The sequence below is a fragment of the Equus caballus genome, chromosome 1 (genome assembly GCF_041296265.1).
Source record: "Equus caballus isolate H_3958 breed thoroughbred chromosome 1, TB-T2T, whole genome shotgun sequence".
NCBI classification, from domain to species: Eukaryota; Metazoa; Chordata; class Mammalia; order Perissodactyla; family Equidae; genus Equus; species Equus caballus.
This window is the reverse complement of record NC_091684.1, coordinates 169770420-169791720: the sequence shown is the minus strand read 5'-3', so window position 1 is coordinate 169791720 and position 21301 is coordinate 169770420. Positions and strand designations below refer to the sequence as shown.

General features: G+C 33.9%; 1 protein-coding gene and 1 pseudogene across 1 annotated transcript; both read left to right on the top strand.

Annotated features, from left to right (window-relative positions):
- The first annotated feature begins 333 nt into the window (after positions 1-333).
- Positions 334-1287, top strand: OR4K2 (olfactory receptor family 4 subfamily K member 2). The gene has a single exon (NM_001391610.1). It carries the CDS (start codon positions 334-336, stop codon positions 1285-1287), a length of 954 nt encoding a protein of 317 aa, NP_001378539.1.
- On the top strand, positions 20036-20948 carry OR4K72P (olfactory receptor family 4 subfamily K member 72, pseudogene; annotated as a pseudogene).

The following is a 21301-nucleotide window of genomic DNA, read 5'->3' as shown; positions in this document are numbered from 1 at the left end:
ATATAAACAAATGGATGTACAAATAAGTACATGAGGACATCTGTTCAGGATGCTACAATCTCAATTTGATTGTCATTTAGTACCAGAAAGGAAAGTGTTGTTTTGAACATCCATGATTTATGTGGCATTTCATTATGATCTCAATATCCTATAATTATCTTTCAAACCAATATGCCACTTGAGGATGGAAAGAATGGTAAACATAAGTTTTCATAGAGGAAATAAAATCTATGAAAGTAGATTCTTGTAAACGGAATTTTTTCTTCAATAGAATCATACTTTCTCTTGATTTTTTTTTCCTTTGATACAGGCGTCCACATATCAATCAGGACAATGGATGTGGCTAATGTGTCAACTGTTTCTGAATTTGTTTTGCTGGGACTATCTAATTCCTGGGAGCTCCGGATGTTTTCCTTCATAGTATTCTCAATGTTTTATGTGGCAACAATGGTGGGTAATAGCCTCATAGTCATCACAGTTATAGCCAACTCTCACCTACACTCTCCTATGTATTTCCTGCTTACCAATCTTTCCATCATTGACATGTCTCTTGCTTCCTTTGCCACCCCTAAGATGATTACAGACTACCTCACTGGACACAGAACCATCTCCTTTGATGGTTGCATCACCCAGATATTTTTTCTACACCTATTTACTGGGACTGAGATCATTTTACTTATGGCTATGTCCTTTGATAGGTATATTGCAATATGCAAGCCTCTCCGCTACACTTCAATCATAAGTCCCCGAGTGTGTGCTGCTCTTGTGGTGGCTTCCTGGGTTGTGGGAGTCATGCATTCAATGAGCCAGGTCATATTTGCTCTCGCATTACCATTCTGTGGTCCCAATGAAGTAGACAGCTTTTTCTGCGACCTTCCTGTGGTATTCCAGCTGGCTTGTGTGGATACTTATGTCCTGGGTCTCTTTATGATCTCAACAAGTGGTATAATCGCCTTGTCCTGCTTTATTCTTTTATTCAGTTCTTATGTTGTTGTCCTGGTTAGTATCAAGCATCATGCTTCGAGAGGATCGTCTAAGGCTCTTTCTACCTGCACAGCTCATTTCATTGTTGTCTTCATGTTCTTTGGGCCATGCATCTTCATCTATATGTGGCCACTCAGCAGTTTTCTGGTAGACAAGATCCTGTCTGTGTTTTATACCATCTTTACTCCCATTCTGAACCCAGTAATCTATACCTTGAGGAATCAAGAAGTGAAGACAGCCATGAGGAAACTGAAGAAAAGGATTTTAAATTCCAACAAGGCAACTCCTTCACATTATTTATAGTTATACCTTCTAGTTATAGATAACTTCTAGCTTTAACTTCCTAGGCATTAAGTGCCACAGGTTTTGTGTACACAGCACTGGTTTCAGTGCTGTGCTAGGATCTTATTTCTGGAGTTCTTACCACATTGTAATTGCCAAAATTTGTGAGGGAACAGATAATTTCACATTAAAACTAGTCTCAGGCATATGTTTAAAATAGATTTTAAATTTCAGAAAAGCAAGCTGGCAGAAACAATTTTGTCCCGGGAAAAAAGAAGATCTATAAGAATGCCAAGAACGACTGTCCCAGTTAGGAAATTCAATATTAGTATTCCATTCATTGGAAAAGAGGAATGAAAAATGAGAAGAGAAAGTATAGATTAAGCAGAACTGGAGATAATGACAGTTACATACAACTAGCAGCTGAGTTACTCGGAAAGTTGTCCCTGAAGTATGACAAATTAGCAAGATTGCTATAAACCTTAGAAACTCCCTACTGCTGTAGGAGTAGCTCTGACAGCTAGACAATGATTTTCTACATGTATCTCTGAGTCATTCGTACTTAACATTTAAACCAATTTGTGATCTCTTCTATTAAAGAAAACCCTGGATGTACTTCATACAAGTGTTGATGAGGTCCAAAGAGAATGCTGTAAGTAGAGGAGTCTCCACCAGTCGCTTTGGCTAATAAGCAAAGAAATACAGCCATGATAACCCCTTCTGATAATGCAAAGTGAATAAAGAGGCTGGGGAAGTCTGCAAATCAGAAAGCGTTATGAAGTAAACTTCAAAGCAGTATACTTTGTTTCATAGAGATACTATGTCAGCTTAATGCCTGGAATGTTAAAACTAGAATTAAATTAGGAAATACAGTTAATGACAAGTGAATTTGTGGCAAGCCTATGCTTTCATTTCAAAGTATTCTATTGCTTCACACTTTGGTTAAATTACTTTTTCCTTTTAATATTTGGATGCAAAAATAAGAAATGTCTGCTTAGTAATACACTGTCAATGTAATGTGTGTTTCTGTATACAAATAAGTATTTTTACAGTTTTAAGTAAGAATGCTAGGTTCAAAATTACCTTTAAGTTACACAAGGTATCACCACCACCTACTGGTAGTACAGGAATTGCAAGCATTCAAGATCATGTATAATCATTCTCCTGGGTGCTTTGCTTTGCCAATCTTCTTCTTTAAATCATGGCAAACATTAAAGAAGTAACTATTATTTGGAATTTACTAAATGATTTTTATGAAATATAGTGTCCAGTATAGCATCCGACTTGTATCCACGAGAGGAAAGATCTATTGCAACCACAGTATTTGATAAATATCAAGTTGTTATTCTTTTCCGGCATTATTGAGTACACAGAGAAAACTAAGAATTATATTTGCACTAATTATCATTGATGAGAGAGAAGTTAAGAAAAAGATATTCCTGACTTTTCATTTTAAGCAAAATGGTAAGAAGAATGTGTTTTTTCTCCATCAACGTGTGCTTTTTATTTTCTTCATTAATGTATTAAACAAACAAGGAAAAATTTTATGGTTTAAAAGTGTGAGATATTATGTTTAAAACGTAGACAGATTTGAAGTTGGATAAAAATGTCTACAGCATTAACATGAGAATTAAACATCCTTATATCCATAAAATAATGACATAATTCTATTGAAATAGGGATACAGACGGACCAATTTAGGTTGTGTGTTTGAACTTTCTCTTGGTTTCAGTTACATATGCAAATATTTTCAGGATCAAGGAATTTATTTATGTAGAAAATGTTTAGCTGATGTATTAGAAATACGCCAAATAATTCTTTCAAATGTTTATTTGAACAGAAAATATTTTTTTAAATTATATGTATATTGTTTTGCAATATAAAAGTGTCAAGTCTTTTTAAAGGGATGCCATCAATCTTCAGTGCTTGTGTGGAGAGTTCTAAAACTCAAGGACATTTATTTGCCAAAACCCTCAAAGGTGTAACTGATCAGCAGATGACTCTGTAAGGCAAGTCAATAATGGGATTGCATAATTAGAACAATAGTAAGACTCTGTAGCTGAGAATGAAAAGGACCATAGACAGCCTCTGGAAGACTTCCATAGATGAAGGGAAGTACCAACTACCTTCCCTGACAGAGAATGGGGAGTCAACATACAAGATATGTCTACATATTAAATAAACACTTAAATCTTAATTAGGAGCTATAGATGGTTGATTTTGTCACCATAGCCCCTCAACATGCTGTTGATACTCTTATCAAGGGTGAGTGCAGGGATGTGGCCAAAGGCTCCTAAAGCAGCAGTAAGATGGTGCTATTTGCCACTAAGGTAGCTAAAGGCAGAATAATGTTTTGAAAAACATGCAAGATGGACAAAAACCAGCTAATACAAATGTACCAGGTCAGGGATAGCTTTAAATGGTCTAAATTTCCATTAAGACAATTGTAGGAGTATTGAGATATGGAGAATTTACAAGATGACTATGTTGACAAGCAACTTCATCTTCTTTCAGGTGTTTGAAGACCCATGAAGTTTGGCAATGCCAAATCTATGAGCTTTCAAAAATTGTAAAAAGTTGTCTTGTAAAATTAATCACAGTGATTGCAGATGAAAAAAATATTAAAAATCAGGTATAGATAAAAACAGATAAAATGTAAATTGTAATATGTGAACCAATTGGATATGTGTAAAGGCAATAAAAACTGTGAATTATGTATACTTCCAAAAATATTTGAAGGAGACTTCAGAATGCTATTTGGAGTGACGATGGTGGATTTATATTGAAGCCTAAGTTTCATACCTCTTCCTTGCAGGGTTTTCCTCCAAAACCTTGGAATGGACACTACTAACATTTATTTATTATGTTTACTTTTTTTCTTAAGAAACTTCCCTCAGATTGTATAACTTTAGGCTCTGCACAAGCTGAACCCACCCTGGGTGCAGGAGTAAAAGTCTTAGGTTCATGCATCTTTTCCCTAGTGTTTAATGTCAGTTCTACCATTTGTTAGTGGTGTAAACTTGGATAAGAAACTTATTATCTCTTAACCTCAGTTTCTACACCTATGAAAGGAGATAATAATGGTATCTACATTGCAGTGTTGTTTGAGGAATAAAATAGTTATTCATATGAAGTACATAATATATGTTCAATAAGCGCTGGTTATTTTATTATTATCTGATCAACTCTGGATATCTTTGTGTAAGGGGCTTGGTATTTTCCTGAGCTGCTGATTGACATGTTTAATTTGAAAGGTAAATTTTTATTTTATAAATTTTGAATATTCGAGTCTTCATAGTGTGCATAAAATTAATGTGTATCAGGATTAATTTGGAAAATTAAAAGTAAGTTCGAGTAGAAAACTGCTTTGGTTCTTATATTAATCCAAGCTTCTAGAAACTTGTTTTTCTCACTGCTCATAATTTTTGTAGATCAAGAGAAATTCCAAATTGTTGTTTAGTCAGTATGTGATTGCTTTTTACAATGAGTAATTTTTAAATTGATTTATTGATTTTAGAATGGATTTTCACTAGAGTTTTGGTCAGAATATGAAGGATGATGTTTGACCCTCCATGTTATTAAGGTGAAGACATAGATAGATGCATATACTCGTAACTAGTTACTTAGATAGATAAGTAAAATTTCATATGATACCAACTTTCTTATGTGAAATATTTTTCTACATTGATAAGGACCTGGTATAATGTGATCACTGGACTCTGCTGCCAAATGGAAGAAGTTCTTGGTAGATGCCATCATTTGAACATATTCAGACTCTTTATGGAAGTGTTTTCAAACTTTAAAAATTACCTACGAAACCCTGCTTTTCAAATGAACATTTGGACAAAAATGTCAAAGCAAAATTGACAAGAGGCTGGAATAAGCTTCTTCTCTCCCTGTGTATTCCCTGTCATTATTTTGCCTGGTGATTTTTGGATACATGTACTCAGATTGAAAAATAGAGGAAAAACAGCCATGGAAGTCTAATTCACGTGAACTTCTTTGCATGTACTCTCAGACTTCAGTGAAATCCACCAAGCAATCTGATAGTCTTCCAGTTTACATGCTTCTGTTATGATGATCAATTTGTAAAGGTCACAGGACTTTTTTGTTGTGAATTATTTTTAGTCCTATTGGTCATACCTGTGAGGTAAATAGGTACAACTTACGCTGGAGTTAAAAGGACAAACATCCAAATGAGATTGAATTTGTGACTTGGATCATGGGTTAACATAATATTTCTGTAAGGTTGCTAGTATAATTTAAGTGACATTTTTATCTTTTTTAAAAAAATTTACCCTGGGCTAACACCTGTTACCAGCCTTCCTCTTTATTTTTCCTCCCCAGAGCCCTAGTACATGGTTGTATAACCTAGTTGTAAGTTTTTCTGGTTCTTCTATGTGAGCTGCTGCCACAGCACAGCAACTGACAGACAGATAATGTGGTTCCGTGACCAGGAAGTGACCTCAGGTGGCCGAAGTGGTGAGTGCTGAACTTTAACCACTAGGCCATCAGGGCTGGCTCCATTTTATCTTTTTTTCTGATTTTTTTGTTAAATAAATGAATAAACAAATAAATCCCAACATCTAGCAGGTGCTAAAATATCATGGCTGCACTTTTACTTTTTACTTTGATAATTTACACTGCTGATATAAGGAGAAGATGTATACCGATTTACATTTAACTCTCTTTCTAAAATTTACTTTTTTATTAAAGAAAGCATCTAGGCCAGGAGGCTCCAGGTTTTTTCCCCAGTAGCCTTTTCATGACTACTAATTGCAAGCCTGTTGTTAATTTGCCTAACTTTATTTTTTTGTCTTGTAACTCTGCTGGAACTCTGAAACCATCAATAAAACCTAGATTTCCCCCTTTTTTATCACTCACCGCCCCCCAAAGGAAATTTAAAGGAGAAAGTATATTTTAGACTGAGACTAGAAATAGCACTTAAATTCAGAATTTTTTACTTAATTATGTATCTATCTCTAATAATTTTTCTCTTGTCAGAGTATAAGTATATTGGTTGGCCTTCAGTGAAGAAAACAGAAACTACTGGTTGCATTAAACAGGTTTAACACAGTGCATTAGATGCTTACAAAATCACTGGAAGAGCAGGAGGAGTAGGAGGAGGCTGCTACTGGAGTTGTTGGGTTCCAGAATAGACTCCAGTAGTGAGATCTTAAGGTTAAAGAACCTCCATGATACTGACACTGCCTCGCTACCTTCAACACCCTTGTAGCTGGTGCATAGTCACTGGAGTACAGATCTGGCTGCCACAATCACTTCTCCCTCACATCTCATCCTCTTGCTCATTAGCAGTGATTACATCAGTACATGCCCTCTGCCACTCCCCCGTCTTCTAAAGCTCATGTTGGTGCACCTAATTGGTGGAACCTAATTTGCATAGGGAACCTTGACTAAAAAGAAGCAATTGTTAGATTTCAAGGTTTTTTTCTGCAATGGAAAACATCCTAAAGGAGGGTGGATTGGAGGCCGAATTGATCAATAATATCCATCATATTACTATTCATTTTTAATAGCCATAACCCTTTTATTGTAGAGTAAAACTAAGATAAAAAAATACGCAAAATGTATAGCTTAATGAAATATCATAAAGCAAACAACATTACAACCATATCTCAGGTTACGAAATAGAACTTTGCGAGTCATCTTTGAAGCCCTTGCATTTGTCCATCTCAATTACAACTCTCTTCCAAAATTAACTACTACCCTGACTTTATAGTAAGAAATTCTTTGCACTTTTTTACAATTTTATGTATGCATGTATACCCAAGTATACATCCTGAGACACTCAAATTTCATCTTGTCCACTTTATTCCCTTTTCTTTTAACCTACAAGTCTCCCTCTCACCATCCCTTCCATTTCTGTACAATTTATGTTTTGAGGAACTTGAGCTGTTTATCCTGCAGGATCTCCCACAGTTTGGAATATGCTGATTGCATGCATACAATATAATTCAACATGTACATCTTTCCTCTATATTTTCTGCAAATAAGTGATCCAGAGACTTGATCATATTTGGTTTAATACTTTTTGCAGGATAGGCTATAGATGGTGTTATGTTCTTTCATCTAGAGGAATTTGATAACTTGCTGTCTTTCTTTTTGGAGTGATAGTAACTATTGTTCAATATCACAGCCTGTAGTCAATGTCTTTAGTCGTTTTTGTTGTCTGAAACTTGTTTCCTCAGGAAGTCTTCTTGAGGACCACATTCCCTGAATTCTGGCATGTTGACAACAGTCTTTCTGGTTCTTTAAACCTGAAAGTCAGTTTTGCTGGAAATTCTTTGGCTATCTTTTTATTTCTTTGAGTATCTTAAATTTAAGTTATGGCTCTTTTCGTAAGCACTCTATCTGAAGCTTCAAAATCCTGTACTTTTCTTTCTTTCTTTTACTTTTGAGGATATTAGGCCTGAGCTAGCATCTGTGCCCATCTGCCCCTATTTTATATGTGGGACACCTGCCACAGCATGGCTTGATAAGCAGTGCATAGGTCCACACTTGGGATCCAAACCAGCACAGACCTGAACCCGTGAACCCCAGACCACAGAAGCAGAGTGCACGAACTTAATGTCTATGCCACAGGCCAGCTCCTGTACTTATCTTTATTCTGCCTAGAGCATTACAAATTAGGAGTTTGGGACTGATCTTTCAATTTTGGAAGGGAGACATGAAGACACTGTCCTGGTATTTATAATAGTCGTCTCTCAACCAGTTAAATAGGATTCCATTAAATCTGAGAGATTTCTGAGACATTTACATTTCCAAATTTTCTTTAAAATTCTTAAATCTACCTAAATTAAAATGTCCCTCAGGAGTAACATGTAATTATTTCGATTATCATCAATATACCTATTTAAGTTTTTAAAATTGTTTCAAGAAAGGTATAGCTCTTGTAACTGTACTGCTTTCTTATCAAATAGAGTCCTTATTTGGATTCTGGGGTCCTATTGGTGCATGATCCCCAGCTCTCATTTCACACAGAGTTTCACACATGGAGAAAAAGGAGTCTGTACCGAAACAATCAAAACAGTTATGGTACAAAGAGATTACCTAACTTTTTCTTACTTTAAAGGAACAGAAAGGAAATATGCTAATATATTGTGAACTAGCTCAAATAAGGCAGATAGAGGCTAGCTTTTCTGTGTGTCTGTATTGCCTGAATCTCATTAGTAAAGCACACACCCAAGAAGAAAGGGAGAAAAACCCAATTACAGAGACTCAGGGCTTTCCCTGAACCAGATCATTGGCCCATTGTCTGTCATCTAGGGGATGGCTGTTTCTGACTAATGAGATAAGGAAATGTGCTTACATCACACACTTTGCCTTTTGGGCTATTGGTTCATTTCCTAGTTTATTTGCAGTGAAAATATTTCACAATGAGATAAACTTTCAAACATTGAATCAGGTTAATGTTCTAACCTGATCGATCCTCTTTCCTAACCATACCTGCTTTAAGAGAAAAAAGATTACCTTCTTCCTTTTCTAGTCAACACTTTCAGTTCACACAGCAATACCTCCACCTTTTCTATAAATTTATTCCCGCTAACACCTGCCAACAACCCCAATACAATGATGGTAACATAAACATTAATAAAAGTGCCTACTTTTTCCCTTTTTCTTAATTTCTGATGACTATGTAGATTCTCCCAGCCCAAGTAGCTATTTAACACACTTTCTCAATTACTTACAGATTTGCTAGGATTCATCTGAGGAACACTGCTGTTTCCAGGAACTCATGTAACATTTACAAAAACATGATTAATCTTTAGGCCATAAAGTCTCCATAAATGCTAAATAATTACACAATGCATTATCTAATTACAATGCAATACAAATATGAAATGATAAATAGTCCTTCCTTACCCAAGTCCCCTCCAAAAAAAATTGAACCCTGAACCTTTTTAAATAAGAAAAAAAGCTTTATAAGTAAGCGATGAGTTAAAAAAAAAAGAAAATTTGTAATGGCAATGACAAAAGCATGTGGAACTGAGTAATACAAAGAGACTACATATCAAAACTTAAGAACATTTCTAGTCATAACATGTTGAAATACAAGAAAGAAACAGTAAGCTTGATGTTCTATATAAGAAATTAGAGAAAAACTGAAAGATAAAGGGGTAGAAGGATAAAAATTATAAGTATAGGAGCAGAAAATAATGAAATTTTCTCCAGCTCTCTCCATGATTCTACATTAAGGTTAATACTCAAACTCAATGAGGATACTAGCTTTTTGGATTTGAAGATTAAAGTTTTTCATCAATTTTGGAAAATTTTCATGTATTATATCATCACATGTTTTTCTGTCCCTTTCTTTGTAGCTTCTCTTTCTGGGCCTCCCCTTACATTTGGCATGTTGGTATACTTTGATTATGTCCCACAGGTCTGAAGCTCTGTTCCTTTTTCTTCATTCCTTTTTTTTTTCTCCTGTTCTTCAGATTGGATAATTTCTATTCATCTATCTTCAACTTTGCTGATTCTTTCTTCAGCCCCTTCTAATTTGCTATTGAATTCCTCTAGTGAATTTCTCATTTTACTTACTATATTTTTCAACTCTAAGATTTCCGTTGTTTCTTATTTATAATTTCCGTCTCTTCACTGTTGTTCTCTATTTGGTGAACCATTGTCATTATGATTCCCTTTAATTTTTAAACATGGTTTTCTTTAGTTCTTTCAAAATATTTTAGTGTCAGCTTTGAAAGCTTTGTTTGTTTCTTCCTATTTTTTCTTGTATGTCTGAGTCACACTTTCTTTTCTTTTCATTTTTTTGTATGTCTCTTTTTTGTGTGTTTGAAAGTGGACATTTAGATAATATATTGTAGCAACTTTTGACTCTTATCCCCTCCCTCCAAGGAATTATTATTGTTGTTATTACATCATTTTTGTTATTTTTATTTGTTTAGCAACTTACCTGGACTAGTTCTGTATAGTCTGTTTTCCTGAAGTATATTGCTACTGATATCTCTGATCAGGTTTGTTGTTGTTAATTCTTGTTTTTATTTTTAATCCTGATGTAATAAAGGTCACTTCTTGATCAGAGTTTGTGGTTCATCATCTTGAGCCAGTAAGTCTTTCATCTTTTGTTAATGGCAGACAGTTTACAAGTCATCCTGGATTTACTTCCTGCCAAGTCTCCTCATGTCACCTCTGCCTGTGTGCTAGAGCTCGCATTCATCTAGGGGCAAGTAGATACTTATGGCCCTCTCTGGCCTTTCTGGAGCATGCATGCAGTCTTGTGCACATGAATAGTGGTTCTAATCTCTAGGGATATGTGATAGCTTATCAAGGCCCCATGTAACTCTTTGATTTATCAGATTTCACTCTTAAATTTCTGGCCAGTCTGCCAGTTTCTTGCTTGTACTTTCCAATATATCAACATAGACTACCTACAATATTGGACTTTCCTGATATTTTATCAGCAAGATCATTACTATTTTAGGCAACATTCCTGAGCACTGGATTTTCTGTTTTCAGCTCCAAGTTAAGCCAACAACCTTGGACAATAAAGCTGGTCATTTCCACAATGTGCCCCAGTCTCGTAGAATTATATGCTGAAGGAGATGGTGGGGGTTGTGATAATGTAAGAAGTCTAAGGCTAAAATATCACAGATTTCTAGTGTTCTTATCTAATGTTCAGAGTCTTTCACAAATAAATGCTTCTCAGTTTCTTGCCTGATTTGATTCACTATCCACAAGTCTGAAATAGTTGTTTCTGACAATTTTGTTCAGTTTTATTGCTACTTTTGGGGAATTTGTTGAGCTCTTTATTCATCCATTTGATAAGTAGGAATTGCCTTTCTGTAATTGATTTTGTATATTCCACCTGGAGAAAAGCTTCTAAAATACAAAGCTGATCATGTTACTCCCTTTAATAATGCAACTGCTTTTTATTGTTCTTAGAGAAATTTAGAACTATGTAATATTTCTTATTTAGATAAATCATATATACTCTAGATTTCGGCAATATTACATATCTTTTAGTTCTTCAATTTTACACCTTCACCAAAAGTTTACCTCTTGACATACAGACACTGGCTGTTTTTTCTGCTTAAAAACATCCCCATCTAGAAACATAAGGATCCATAACCTGGCCAACTCTGACTCATCCTTTATGTACCAACTGAAACCTTCCACAAATTTTTTTAGATAAGATTAACAGCTTCCATAATGTACTCATACCACTCTCTACTTCTCCTATGGTAAAACAGGCACAAGTTTACTTTGATTACTTGTCAGGTGATCTACTTTCTGGCTTAAAATATAAAATCTGTGAAGTCAGTTATATTATCATATACCGCAATGTATTCCCAACTCCTAGTTTAGTAACTGGGAAAAATTAGTATTCAATGACCATTTGATGAAGGAATACAGTAATATGTTGCTATGAAATTATTTCAAGGTAACCAGCCATTCGATTAGAGAAGCATGTGATAGGATAAAACAATAAGCTATATAATATGGAGAAAGTATATAGTTAAAGACAGAAGTCATTTTTTAACTTCTTAATGTTTGGATATTTAAAAAAAATACAAAAGATGAGAAAATGTCCATATGCTCCCCTCTTTGCAGTTATTGCCCAACTTCAACACTTATCAACATATGCCTAATCATGGGCATTTTTCCCTATTCTTCTAAGTAAAATTGCCAAGTACAACTTGTATATATTGTATATATATTGTATATATAATTTTCAATTGTATATATAATTTTCTAGACACTGCTAAATGCACTTCTATAATGGTTGCTGCATTTTCATTCCTGCTTGCTGTATGTGAGAGGGACTCATGGTCTTGCAAAGAGAGTATGTTGTTAATTTTTTGATTTTTTACCAATATGATAAATGAGAGATGATATTTCAGTGAAGTTCTACTTTTAAAACAGGAGTTCTTGAAAAAAAACCAAATAATCTAGTGCAGTTATCACTGAAATCAAAATATAGTTCTTAGAGAGGCAAAAAAAAGAAAAAGGAAAGAAGAAAGGACCAGCATTGATTAAAATTAAAGAGAGACTATACAAGTAATCTTTGGAGATTAGAAAAATGGCCCTAAATTTATATATTGAGGAGATTAAACAATTAAAGAATGTTATGTAAAATCAGATAGCAAAAGATTCATCCAGATGAATTTGTTAATTCCCTAAGAAAGCATAAGTTGCCAAATTTACTTAAGGAGAGGAAGAAAACTGAAGTTTGCCAATAACTATGGAATACATTGAAAAAGATGTTAAAGATGTAACCCTTAGAAGACACAAGATGTATTCAAGTTTATGTACAAAGTTTTTCAGACCTTCAAAGAACAGATATTAGAGTAGAAAAATACTTTTATGAATACTCCAACTCATTTTACTAGTCTATCATTGTCTCAATACCAAAATTGTATGTGGATAACACAACTTCAAAATACTTGCAAAATACTCGTAAGCCAACTTCACTTGTAAACCTATATGCAAAAATATTACATAAAAAATTAGCACATGGCCCAGTTTATGATATTCTCATATATCACATCATAATTAAGTAGGATTTACGCTAAGAATGCAAATATATTCACATTGGATGCTCTATTAGTGATATTTAACAGTAAAGATTAAAAGAGGAATTCATTATACATTCCCATTGTGGGGGAATCAGATGTTCTCTGCTAAGGTGGGAAATACCACTAAAGATTCAATTCAATTGTTCTTGAAGTATTTCAGAAATCAGTACACGTCAAAATTTCCCTAAATCTATTAGAAACATAGCACAAGTAAGCAATAGTAGTTGAGACACAGAGAAGAAACTCTGGAAGTTGAGAGGAAGTTGAGAGGAAGTTGAAAGTGGTTTGGATCTCTGGACTTCAGCTATTTTCCCTATTCAACAAGCCAGCAAACATCTAATGACAAAGAATCACTGTGGGACACATTTATCTTCCCATAGTCCCAGTTCCATCCTCAGTCCTGAATGAAATGGAAAAATGATCAAAGGGAAACAGGTGAAATAGAGAGCTGAGAAGAGGAGGCAATTGGCCTAAGTCAATATTTATTATAGTTACGATATCTCAGCTCAAAAACATGTACACATCAGATGCAGCTCTCTTAAAGGAACATTTAATTTGGGAGAAGCCAAAACTTGTTTCAACTTTTTTCAGCTCTGTAAATAATTGAATCAGTTATGTTTATTTTATGTCAACCACTTGATCCATTTGCTTTGGATTTTTTTCTCTGGAAAATGTTAAGGGACCTTTAGAGAAAGAAACTTGGAGCAATGGCTCATGATGTTTTAACTTACAGTTTTGTTGAGATTCCTTTGCCTCAACCACAAAATATTTGCATATGTTAGTCTGGTGCATAAAATTTGACTTTGGGTATGACATAAAATGGTTTAAGAATCAATTTCTATAATATTTGGGCTGAAATTTTTTGGTTCTAAAGTTTTTCTTCTGAAATAGTGAGTAGAGGAGACTCTACAAAAGCACACAGACATCATTTCATATTTATTGCCGTTCTTCCCAGCCCAGTCCACATCTAGACAAAAACAGCATTCGTTAGACTCATAGCATCATTTCTAAGTAACTGGAGGAAACCAAAAAAGGTTTTCCAAGTGGACAAATTAGTGAAAGAAGGAAAATGATTATATTAAATTATTTCAATTGTTTGGCATTTTTGGATATTCTAATTGAAAAATTATTGATGAGTAATTTACAAACATTGTGCACTGTGCCATTGTTATTTAGAGGGAACTATAGAGATTATTTCAGGCTCTATACTTTCAGAGATCTTATGTTATTTGTGTACAGGCTTCAGTGACTCAGCTTATTGGTGAGTAAAGTATTTATAATTTAGTGCTCAGAAAGAGTCACATACATAAAAATTTCAATCTAACTTATTTTCATCAGGAAAAGTTTGAAAATCCATCTTCTTTTGTACACACCTTTCAGCGTGCATCTTATGAAGTTTTCTTCTGTTCTGTTTGTTTGTTTCTTTTACCTTTAATTTACCTTATAATAACTTTGGGACAGAAGGACACATCCATATGTTTTCCCTTAAGATTCCTATTAGGTTTATAGGGTGCAGAGTTTACAGAATTACTCAACATTAAATAACCAAAGGCAGAGATTTAGATTCAGATTAGGTCTGGTTCCTAGTTCTACACCCTAAGCATTGTGTGGGGTTTCTTTTTAGGAATAATAGGACTGAGTGGTCCAAGAAGTCTGTTTGTACTGAAAGATTATTTGTTCCTTTACATTTATGAAATTTCACTCAGTAATATGCAATAGTTTTTGTGGTATTCAAAGCTCTCTATTTCAAATCAGTGAATTGTTTTTGTTTTTGCTTTTTTTAAGTTTAAATAAATTGAATTAAAATAAATAAGTAAAATGGATTCTTAAATAAACAGCTCTGGGTCTAGCTCTAGAGATTTTTAGTGTCTCCATTTTTGTATTTATTTTTACATTATTTGCCAGCAGCAAAATAGTAAGACTATTCTGATGAATGCTAAGATAAACGCATCAAATTGAGTTTTATTTTAGAGCTTGGATGTGTTCATTAATGTTCTGCAAATTATCAGAATTATATAAGAAATAGAATCAGTCTGAAAATGCTCTTGCTCCCTCTTTTCTTTCTTTCTCTCTTTCATCCTTCAGTGAAGTCATGGTTTCAAGATGACAGAATGTGGATTGTACTTAAAATGTTTTTTCATTTTTTGATGTTCAAAAATTCTAATTAATTACATATGACTGAATTACCTCTGTGGGTTTGTTTTTCTATAAATGACAGAATGACAATATAATAGTTTATAATCAGTAATTATTCTGCCTTCTAAAACTTTACTGTGCTCATTCATTCATGCATATAGTTATTTATGTGATCATTCTTTAATATGTTTACTAATTTGGCAAATATTTTTGTACCTTTTATAAACAAACTTAACTGTGATGAGGACAAAAGGCTTGATTCCCTCTCTCACGGAGTTTACAATCAAATTCAATCACTTGAAAGATTGTAATTCTAATTTTCTTATCTTAAATAGCAGCTAAATGAAGAGTAAAACAAATTTTTAGTAAATTAAGCTAATATTTATTTTGAATCAGTTGGGATTTGGTTGTCCCTTGGCTAATAAATAAGAATGTCTTAGATTGCCCTCTGATCAATGGAAACTCTGGGAATTTTATCTTTCTCTCAATAGTAAGGCTAGGCTTATTTTAAGAGATTAAAACTAGGTATAATATATTTCCAATTATAAACAACTTGCAAAAGAGATTAGCTTATTTATAAGATTCTTTAGCCTGGTATTAGGAAAAGACATCAGCTATATGAGATAAAAATGTTATGGAGTTATTTAAGAAGCATGCAGAAAATCCTCATCCCTTATCTTCTTTCGACCTTTTAGTGATAGTTGTAATTTTCATGAGAAATTTCATTTTCTTTAGCATAAAGCTTTGATTTACATAGAAATGCAAACTTTCACAACCGCTCCCACACAACACTGGCACCCTCCTTTGCCCAATAAAGGTGGCACTTGAAGATGAGACCGCTCAAACTTTCACTCCTAAGTACTCATTAATATACCTTTTCCACAGCCATCAATGTTTAAAAAGTTTTCTTTAAATATTGAATTTATTAATTGATAGCACTTTTTGCTACATTTTTGAAATAATGAATATACCTGTACAAAATTTTTTTAAGCAAAAGTACAAAGGCAGAAACCATTTGAGAAAAATTATAGGTCTTAATTAATTTAAACATTTTTAGCAATTTTATTGAAAATATAAACAAAATTAAAAGAAAAAGAGCAAAGTAAATTTTTGTGGTATATTCACAACAAAGATATCTTAATCTGAAAAGTGTCTTCATATGTATACATTAAAAAGATGAAGAACTCAATAGAAAAATGAGCAAAAGACATGGACAGGCAATTGTGAAGTAAAAAAATACAAATGACTAATTCATGAATAAGTAGTCAACTTCACTAATAAACATTAAATGTGTTAAAAATCAATAAGATTCATTTTCATGTAGCAAATGAGTAAAAATAAAAACTATAATAAACAGTCTTATGAAGAAAGGGAGAGGTAAAGAATGGACATTCTCATGTATCATTTTAGTGAGATAAGTTTTGGTGTTATTAATTAAACATTTCTGACATACCCCAAATAAATAATTATGTCTAACCATAAAGTTTTAACTAAACAAAAGCAAGGTTATTGTATGTTAATAATAGTGAAAATTGAGAACATTCATATAATAAAATACCACAAATACATAAAAAAGCTGGTATAAAATTACTATAGTGACATAGGAAATATTTTTTATATGTTGTTGAGTGGTAGGTTATAAAATAATATGCGCTGTGTTTAAAGTGATATATATTTTTTATTGTTATTATGTTTGTGTTATCATTAAAGATAATTTTTATTTCATCTCATTACTTATTTGGTTTTTCTAAATTAGAAAATAGAAACATCAATTAAAAAGAGCTTTACCGGGCTGGCTCAGTGGTGCAGCAGTTAAGTTCACACATTCCACTTCAGCAGCCCGAGGTTCTTTGGTCCGGATCCCAGGTGCAGACCTACGCACTGCTTGTCAGGCCATCCCAAATACAAAGTAGAGGAAGATGGGCACGGATGTTAGCTCAGGGCCAGTCTTTCTCAGCAAAAAGAGGAGGATTGGCAGCAGATGTTAGCTCAGGGCTAATCTTCCTCAAAAAAAAAGAAAAAGAGCTTTACTGTTTTTCTCATTAAAAAGATTATGTACACTCATTGCAGAGCAAAAAACCCAGTGAATACAGAACTGTGTAATAAATAAATTTATTGCATTCTCTTACCCACCGATAACCACTGTTAACACTTTGGGGTAGGTCTTCATAAGCTTTTCTATGTATATAACAATAATAGGAGATTCTCATACAGGTGATTTTAGCAAATGAGTTGTGGACCCTTCTAGTACTTTTCCTTAATTCTAGATAAAGTAACAGAGATTTGGACAGTTAAGAATATTACTTCGTCTGACTACAGGTTTCACTAGGTGTCTGCAGAAAGGAACATGATTACCTCGGGTTCTTAAGACGGAAGAGTTAAAAGGGGAGAGAGCCACTGAACTGGTGAACAAAGGAAAATAGAGACAGAAGAACTATAGTTGATTATTTTGTCCAAGGTGGGAAAACACCTTTCTGCCCTACAAAGACTTTTTGGCTTCTCTTCCTGAAATGGAGTGCTACATGCTATGAGTTAGCTGCCTACATTCCCCAAGACAGGCTTTTTTGGAAATTTCTCTTTAGGAAAAGAGCCATTCATTTTTTTTTTTCATTTTGTTTTGTTTTTATTTTTTTTCATTTTGGTTTTTTTATTGAGGTCACATTGCTTTATAACATTATATAAATTTCAGGTGACTTCAGTATATTTCAGCTTCTGTATACACTGCATCGTGTTCATCACTAAAAGTCTAGTTTCCGTCATCGTCATGTGCACCTTTACCCCTTTTACTCTATCCCCATCCCTGCCCCTCTGGTAACTACAAATCTTTCTGCATATTATATGTGTTTGTTTTCTTGTTTCATTGTCTATAGATGCATGGAATCATATGGTATTTGCCTTTCTCTGTTTGACTTATTTCACTTAGTGTAATACCCACTACGTCCACCCATGTTGTTGTGAATGGCACAATTTCATCTTTTTGTGACTGAATAGTATTCCACTGTGTATATATACCACATCTTTATCCATTCACCCATTGATGGACACAGATTGCTTCTAAGTCTTGGCTATTGTGAATATTGCTATGGTGAACATAGGGATGAGCATATCTTTATGATATAATGTTTTTATTTCTTTGGATAAATACCCAGAAATGGAATAGCTGGATCATATGATATCTCTATTTTTAGTTTTTTGAGAAATCTCCATACTGTTTTCCATAGTGGCTGCACCAGTTTGCATTCCCACCAGCAGTGTATGAGTCTTCCCTTTTCTACACATCCTCTCCAACATTTATTTCTTTCCATGAGAGCCATTCTGACGAGTGTGAGGTGATATCTCATTGTATTTTTAATTTGCATTTCCCTAATAACTAGTGATGTTGAACATCTTTTCATGTGCCTATTGGCCATCTGTATATCTTATTTGGAAAAATGTCTATTTGTATCCTCTGCTCATTTTTTGATCAGGGTATTTGATTTTTCTTTTGAGGCATATGAGTTCTTCATATATTTTAGATATTAACCCCTTATTGAATACATGATTTGCAAATATTTTCTTCCAGTTGATACCTATTTTTCTTAATCAGTAGAATCCAAAGTAGGGCATACACACCCAAGCAGATAAGCTGCTTGAGTGTGAGAAAAATATTTAGAGTTCTCTTTCCATTTATGAGATATGATTCTTTCTTAAATTTCAATTTTACTTTGTATTGCATGTAACATATTAGTGTAGTGACATATGTGCATAATTTACAGGTAAAATCTTTCTGTTGTTAGAAGAGTACAATGAAAAATATTTGGACATCACCTTTCTAAAGGTATGGTTCCTTATGTGGTTGCAGTTAGGCATTCTTTATTACACATCCTGTTTACTTTCTTCATAATTATCTTTAATAAATGAATTTTCATACTAAATTCAAACTTTACAATTTTTCAAAATAGAACTGTCTATTTCTCAGAGAAAATAATCAGAGACTCTTAAGAAGCAGGGTTTTTTTTTTAGAGTTCTCAGCAAAATACACAGGGGTAATTAGCCTGTAAAATAAAGACAATTCTCTTTTAGCTGACATAAAACTGAAAATTGTATTTTTTGTATATTTGGATCAACAAATCTTGGACACTACCTATGAGTAATGCACTACGAAAAAAATCATAGAATGACTATGATTTCTTCCTTCAGAATCTTAAAATGTGTTTACATACATTGATAGGGAAGATAGATTGATAATATTAGCAAATATGGTATCCTTTTTTGTACTTGATAATTAATGAAAAGCACAAAAATTAAATTTATTAAATTCAGACAAATTCAGAGTCACTGGTGAAGAAAAGCCATTACGCATTTATAAAGAGTCTAAATTAGGAACTGTCAAATTAGAAAGATGAAAATGTGATAGTAATTGTTAACTCAAATATTACAGATGCCATTAAAGCACATGAAATAGCCATTCTCTTAAGTAGGATAAGTATATATTTTGATATTTTAAATACTATGTTAATTTACACATGCAAATATTTTCATCGTAGGTGGAAAAAAGGCATAGTACCTAACATCCATTGAATATCTATTATGGGCCAGGTACTGTTCCAAACATTTCACCTATTATAACTCTTTTAATCCTTACAAAAATCCTGTGGGCCACATACTATTATTTCCCCCAATTCACGGATGTAAAAATGAAAGCACAGAGAGTCTAATTAACTTGCTCAAGGTCATATCACTAAGAATTACGAGAGATAGCATTTGAAACCTGTCAGTATGACTCTAGAGCTCAAATTTCCTATTTATCAGGAAATTTAAAGTTGTGGGAATGATGCAGAAACTTGTATTTTTGGAATCTAGCTATCATGCTGGGATGCAGAGATGAAAGTCAAGGTTATAGAGTCATTGCAAAATAAATGACTGCGTGCAATGTGTATTTTGTATGCTAATGAGGATCTAATGTACATAAGTATGTTGAGTGGAATTTGATACTAGGCTTGGCTTTGCTCATTTACTCTCACAATCCTATGATGTTATTTCCACATCACTTTACAGGAACATTGCTGATCTCATTTCAGAAATTTGAAATCATGGACCAAGGAAATAATTCAAGAGTGACTGAATTTGTATTGCGCAATCTCTCAAGTTCTCACACTACCACTTTACTAGTTTGCATTTTTTACATTTTTCTATTTATCCGTTGTCCTGGGGAACCTCCTCATTGTGCTTATGGTCATCTCTGAGCTTGCTCTACATACACCCATGTACTCCTCCTCAGTAACCTCTCCTGCATTGATGTGTGTCTATCCACCTTTGCCACACCCAAAATGATTGTTGACTTCCTTAGGGACAATAAAATCATCTCTTTTGAGGGCCGCATGGCCCAGATATTCTTTCTGCATGTCTTTGCTGGTGAGGAAATGATGCTCCTTGTGGCTCTGGCATATGATAGATATGTAGCCATATGTAGACCTTTGCATTATACAACGATCATGAGTGTGAGCAAGTGCACAAGCCTCGTGGTGGGCTCCTGGCTCATTGGAGTTGTGCATTCAGTAATTCAGTTGGTCTTCACAGTAAGCCTTCCATTCTGTGGTCCCAATAAAATTGAAAGTTTTTTCTGTGACCCTCCCCTGGTTATCAAACTTGCCTGCATGGATACCGTTACTTTTGAGGTACTGATGCTTTCAAAGTGGTCTATTGGCCATGAGCTCCTTTGTGCTCTTGCTGACCTCCTACATGGTCATCTGGGTCACTGTGCAACAGCATTCCTCAGGGAGTATGGCCAAACCAAGGGCCACATTGACTGCCCACATCACTGTGGTGACCCTCTTCTTTGGGCCCTGCATCTTCATTTATGCCTGGACTTTTAGTGACCTCCTAGTGGATAATGTTCTTTCAATATTTTATACTCTTTTCACACCTCGCTTAAACCCCTTGATCTATACCTTAAGAAATAAGGAGGTAATATCAGCAATGCAAAAACTAAGGAGTCGACAAGTGAGTTCCTGACAGTCTCCCAGATCTCCCTTATGATAAATAACAGCCCTTCCTTTTTATAGTATTTGCTTTTATAACAGCAAGCAACCCAACTTAGATAACAGGAGAATTGTCCTCTTTGTCATTTGCTTGTGAAATAATTCTTATTTGATTCAGACTAAAGTTATTTATAGTAATACAAATCTTTTCTTTTCCTATAAAATATGTCTATCAAATTCATACTTATTCCAATCAACTTCATAAATGTACAAAATACAAAAGTAATGTGAGATATTTAAATATTTTAAATTTTAGAATAGTGATTAATTTGCAGTTATTTTCCAGTCATCATCTTATCTGGTATCACAAACTAGAGGTGGATATTG